This window comes from Eucalyptus grandis, chromosome 1 (assembly GCF_016545825.1).
Source record: "Eucalyptus grandis isolate ANBG69807.140 chromosome 1, ASM1654582v1, whole genome shotgun sequence".
Taxonomy (NCBI): domain Eukaryota; kingdom Viridiplantae; phylum Streptophyta; class Magnoliopsida; order Myrtales; family Myrtaceae; genus Eucalyptus; species Eucalyptus grandis.
The window spans coordinates 44396702-44403107 of NC_052612.1; the positions used below are offsets into that span (position 1 = coordinate 44396702).

General features: G+C 47.1%; 1 protein-coding gene across 1 annotated transcript; it reads right to left on the reverse strand.

Moving 5' to 3' along the window:
- Nucleotides 1-3455: 3455 nt before the first annotated feature.
- On the reverse strand, nucleotides 3456-5053 carry LOC104444825 (zeatin O-glucosyltransferase). Its single transcript, XM_010058584.3, has one exon. The coding sequence runs from the start codon at nucleotides 4973-4975 to the stop codon at nucleotides 3554-3556; it is 1422 nt and encodes a 473-aa protein (XP_010056886.2). The 5' UTR covers nucleotides 4976-5053; the 3' UTR covers nucleotides 3456-3553.
- Between the last annotated feature and the right edge of the window lie 1353 nt (nucleotides 5054-6406).

Sequence of the window (6406 nt, forward strand, 5' to 3'; positions counted from 1 at the left end):
CGACAAACCAATGGGTCTTAATTGCAACAACCAAGCTGCCTTACCCATCGAGGCAAACCCAATATTTCATGAACAAACAAAGCACATTAAGATGGATGGCCACTTTGTTCGCAAACACATACAATCGAGCACCATTAGAACTGATCATGTACCCACTAGACCTCAACTCGCGGACATCTTTATCAAGGCACTAGGTCAAGATTGATTTGCGTTTATTGTCAACAAGCTTAGCATTTGTGATCTCCATGCACAAACTTGAGGGGAGAGGGTCGACCTCGCCCGGTGGCCGGGCGAGGCTGCCGTCGCCCGGATCCGCGAGGCTCGACCTCGCCATGGCCGAGCGAGGCCGAGCCTCGCCTTGGGCGGGCGACGGCGGCCTTGCCGTCGGCTGGGCGAGGCTCACCCCCGCCAGCCACCGGCAAAGGCGAGCCTCGCCCGGCGGCGGCGGGCCGCCGTCACCGATTTGGCGAGGCTCGACCTTGCCATGGCCGGGCGAGGCCGAGCCTCGCCTTGGGCCGGGCGACGGCGGCCTTGCCGTCGGCCGGGCGAGGCTCGCCTTCGCCGCGTGGCCGGCGAGGCCGACCTCGCCGGCCCTCGCCCTCGCGGCCCGGCCGGCAGAGCCGAGGAAGAAGAAGATAGGAAGAAAAAAATTAAAATCGAAAAAAATAAAAAAAAAAATTATTAAAAAATCGTTCGCCGCCGGCTAATTTTGGCCGGATGGACTGAATTGGCACAATTGTAAAAGGTTTAGGACTAAGTTGGCAAAAAAAAAAAGTTTAGGACTAAATTGGCACAATCGCAATAGGTTTAGGACTTTTTGGTAATTCTCCCCAAACTTGAGGGAGAGTATTGCGGAAAATTTGCTAAAGATTTACATTCTATTTTTCTAATATCTAATGTATTTCTTATTATTAGTTAGGATTTACTTTTTGCTTTGAGTTAGCATAATATTCAGTATATCTCTTATATTAGTTAGAGATATTGGGTAATCTTTTCTTTCCCTTTTCTGTTAAGCAATATGTCGTACAAATATTTGTATTATACATTGAGCAATACAAGCAGATTATGAAGCAAGGTTTTCGAATCTAACACGACAGATATCATGTGAAAATTAATAGCGAAGGAAAAGAATGAAAATCGCCCGCAACACAAGTCCCATCGGAGGGCCTAGTTCCTCATCGTACACACACACATTCATGCACTAGGAAATTTGCTGGCTGACCTAATGAGTGGCATCAGACTTAGAGAGAAGGCGGCTGTTCCCTACATCGCCACGTCTATCCGACAAGATCGTGTGAACAAAGGCGAACGGGCGTCCGAAACCCAGAAAAAGGAGCGCTCGTGTCAGTCTCACCGACCTTCCCCGTCTTCCAGTCGTGCAAGGAAGGTGATGTGCACAAGGGGCAAAGAAGGGGGATGCATTTCGTCTCCAAAACGTGATGCTCCCTAGGGTTTTCAGTACTAACACTGGTCATCGTTGAATGACTGGAGTTCCAAAACACTGATGTCGATCCTAATGGCGGAGGATCTTCAGAGAGGTGCGGTGGCCCCTACGTCCCGGTTCTTCAGCAGAAGTACAAGGACTACTTTCAACTCCTACTGAGAGCATAAATCACAGGCGTTGTCGTCGGCAGAATCCACTGCCTGAATAGCCCCCAGAACTAGAAGTCCGCACTGCTAAATGGAGTTCCATTTTCCTACGACTCTACTTAGAGAAAGTGCTCCGACAAAATCTATGAGCAACAAGTTGTGCTCTTCACGGTAAATCTATTATTATAGAATGAATTAAATGTGGGTGATAGATCAGAGATTTTGTCGGAAGAAGTTTCATTCAACAGGGATCGAGAAAAATATGATCAAAAATTGATGGAAACGTCTTCTAAAGAAAGAAGAAGAAAAGTGCAGGACGATTCTGAATTTCGAGCAAAGGCATTTGGACATGCCGTCCATGAGTGATAGGATTTTGGTGTAATTTCCTTTTAGCTCTCCTTTGTTCTTTTAGTTTAATTGTAAATAGAGTACTGTTAAATTGCTGCTGTTTTCTTTATTGTGAATATGATCCATTTTTGTATGCAACACGTATAAATATGCATATATTTGAATTCAACAAGGTCCTCGCGGTTTTGAAATAACCTTGAGAAAGACATAATTTATACATCAAGACTCAAGAGCTGCCCTTGGAAATAAAGTTTTACAACTTAATTGGACAGCATAAGTAGACAATACAAATTCCTATGGGTGATAATCAAGCAAATGACAGCATCAATTATTGTTAACTATAATCTCAATGCATGTAGCTTTAAGCTTTTAAGTTGGACATTTCAAGTTGGTATCTGAGCAACCGTCAAGAGTTCAAATTCTAGCGCACTCATCTCACACTCGCGGTAGCTTTACAATAATTGGCACACAAAAAAGGAACCATGCCCATTTTCACAAATAACTAAGATGACTCATACACATTATAGGAGTAATTAAGAGATGGCTTACATACGAGGGGGTGTTAACCGTAATCTCCCGGCACTTAAATACGTGGTTGTAACGCGCCTTATAGATATGAAGTCTAACTCTACTCAAAAGTTTAAAATTTTGGATTGGAAATTATGATAATCATCACAACATGCTGCGCAGGCCTGGCTAGGTGCACCCGGTGAAAAGGAAAATGCAGTAGTTCTACACGATGAGATATGTCTAAAGATTGCAAGCTAGACGAAATGAGAAACACTTATAAATCATAGCACAATGACGACTATATGTGTTAGATTGCACTAGATATTGAGTTTGGTTGAGATTGGTTGAGATTTCCAATTTTATATAGTTTGCCAAAAAGAATGATCATAATTTATCAATACGAGTTTTATGCCACCACGCATCCTAACTTGCGCTCATCATTCGATTGCATTAACAAAAGAGGAGAACCTTATCCGGGTTGCTCACCATCATTGTCAATCGATAGTGCAACAACAAATATATGATCATTTGACAATTTATTGATTACAAATGTCGGCAGTATCAAAGATGAGTCCCATAGAGATCAATGCTCACCGATACTACTAACGACTGAAGATGCAAACTGCAATTTTTGCCCTTGGATATTGGTCCGGAGGGCAGGTAATTACCAGTTTAATGTTTTTGGATGGGCCCTTCGGACGTGTTTAGGTACGTCCTCGACGACAACTGCCCTCTCCTAGGAAGTCTCGCACGTGTTTCAAGTACGTTCGTGATGACAACTACACATTCCTAGAGCCTAGGAAATCAGGAGGGCCTTGGAACTTAACTGGGTACTGTCCTTGACAGCAAATGTTAAGTCTCGCACATGTTCACGTCCTTGACAAAAACATGTTCCTAAAACTAGAATCCAGGACAAGTCGCAATGTAAGTTCTCCTTAGATCTTCGAATACTTAATTTTGGAACGATGATCATCTAAACTCATTCTACTTGATCAAGCCAATATTGCTTTTCACATAGAATCACTTGCAGACTGAATTTATATAGAATGTTCCCCAACTAAGACATATCTTTAATGCTGAAAACAGAATAAGAGAGGGCGAGAACTTATCTAGAGATATGAGTGATGAAAGAGTCCAACTCGGCCCGAGAAACTCCGCCCTTGTCCATTGACCCCCGTACGGCGACCCCTAGCTCCGCCGCCTTCTTCCTCATCTCGTCCCCTTGCTCCGATGCCATGAGCGCCTTCACAGCATCTTGGATCGCGGGCGACTTCACGACCTTGTTTTGGCTCATGCAGTCCGTGACAATGAGTCCAATCTTGAGAACTCGTGTGATCAAGATTGCATTCCGGGGCTGATCCGAATGCATAGGCCATGCGAGGATCGGCACTCCCATGCTGATGCTCTCCATGCAAGAGTTCCACCCGCAGTGGCTCAAGAACCCGCCGGTTGCCGGGTGCCCCAAGATCTCGAGCTGCGGTGCCCAGTCCCTCACCACCACCCCTATATCTCGAGTCCCCACCATCTCTTCGAAGCCTTGAGGCAGTTCCATCTTCCTCGCCTCTCCTCCTCTGAAAATGTCCCCCTTATCAGCTTCCCTCAGTACCCAGATGAACTTCTGTCCACTACTTTCCAGTCCGATCGCGATCTCACGGATCTGCTCGTTGCTCAGCGCCGTCGTGGTGCCGAAGGACACATATATCACCGAGTTCGGTGCTTGCTTGTCGAGCCACTCCATGCACGCGTGAGCAGATCTTCTTGAACTCTTCTCGGGTGCTTTGACCATGTTGAACGGCCCGATCGCCCAGTGCTTGGTTGCGATGCTGTTCGCTGTTGCGCTGGCATATAAGTCCACGTAACGGCCATCGACAACCCTGCATGTGTTGAAGATGTACCCCGAGCTTAACTTATGGAACTCGTGCTGCGATGCGATGAACTTTAAGAACTCGTCGGTGAAGGAGACCCGGTTGGACGGGAAGCCCTCGGCAGAAACGAGCTCGGCGATATCGACCTCCTCCTCCTCCTGCGGGATCACCATCCCCGTGGCCTCCCACGTAAACCAGTAAAGCGCAAAGGCGGAAACCGAGTGGAAGACGTAGTTCTCGGCGTTGGGGACTGAGGCGGCGTCCTGGACCACGGACCCCATCAGCGAGTCGTGGACCACGACGACCCGCCTCGACTCCGAGGAGAGGGAGCGGATGAGGTTGGCGACGGGGCCGCGGAGCAATGAAGCGGCGTCAAACGCCGGCTGGAGCTGGGAGGGGAACTTGTAGGTTGAATTTGGGTTCGGGGCGGGGGAGGGGAAGGCCGGGGTTGGGAAGTCGTGGAAGCAGATGTCGCTGGGTGAGGACGAGGGCAGGATGTGGGAGCGGAGCTTGGCTTGGTGGTTGTGGGAGGCGGAGCCGACGTAGTGGACGGGGATGCCGTACGAGGCGACAAGGTAGGCGAGCTCGAGGAGCTGGTTGAGGTGGCCTTGCGCCGGGAGAGGCACCATGACCACCACCACTGATCCTGAGACGTCTTTCATTGTTAGGCCGTTTGGTAATTTTTGGACATGATTTTTGTTGGTGGGAAGAAACTTGTTTTATAGAGCGTTTTTTTTTTTTTTTTTCTGGTAACCGAGGATCCGCCAAGCTCACTTTTCGCTTACGCTATTCGGCAACCCATGGCCTGTACAGTGTCAATGCACCTCAGACCAAGCTCGGACCAAGCGTCAATACCTCGGATAGGCTAGCCTAGGACCCCACTTAAGATACTTTAGCAACGAGAGGGCTCAAATTCCCGACCTCTGCGATGGAAAGGAGAACGCACACCAATTGCGCTGCCCGTGATTGGGTTTTTTTTAGCATGTTGTACACTTTTTTTAATAAAAAGAATGGCTTAGAGAGAGAGAGATCAGAAATTAATCAGAAAGGGGTTAGGTGTACGCATATATAAAAAGAGGATGAACCCCTTTTTCTTAGGATGGTATAGGTTTTTATACATAGGCTAGGGAACCCCAAGACAGGATTGTTGTTGGGGTGGGTTTGAGACCTTTGGCATAGATTGTCCTATCTACAAGGATGCAAATTCAAGACGGGATCGTTCCGATCTTTTTTACTGCTTTTTCTTTTTGTATTTCATGTAGAATTGTTTTTTGAGATGGGTTATCTATGAAACAGTATGGCATGTATACTGTCTACATTTGACCTAATGGATAAAGTTTACCATTTACGAAAAAGTGAATTGTATTGGCATATATATCATTTCGAGAAATGCCGTATAAATTTCGCTACTTGTCGATACGTGTTAGATTGGATCTGCTGTCACAACTTCTTGGTAACATAAACCGCTTTTCATGGAAGGTGGCGTGAAACTTCAACATCCCGGCCTTCTCTCCAACTAATAATTTTTCATCGTCTGCCCTGCCTTTGCTTGTTTTAGGATCGAGATTGACACCCCATGCTCGCGCATCTCGAAGCGCCCTCCCTCGTAGATCATGTGGATTATGCAGACTCCAAACGCTCGAAGCTCGAAGCGCCCTCCCTCGTGAATTATGCAGAGTCAGAACGCTCGCGGTGGCTAGATCCCATCGCCGTTTACTAATACGGTGTAACAAACATAGGTACGCGTGCGTGGACTCAGACAAGCTGAACCTACCTAAGGCTACCCAAAAATGGTGTCTCGCTAGTGGGAAAGAGAGGCAGCCGAATCCTAGGACACAGACAACTGAGGAGAAGAAAATTGAACGGGATGAAACGGGAGTCTAAAGGAAAAGCGAATCCCTAGGGACGGCCACGTTCTATATGGACAGGAACCAAACACAGAATAACTCACGGACCGTGGTCCAAACATAAGACTGGTGTAACCTCGTTTGGAAACTCCAGTTCACCTTCCAGTAGTCCCATCCATGGAACTGTCACCCAGATGACCTGAAAATAGCACAGAGGGGGAGACAGAAAGAGAGAGATCTTGCATG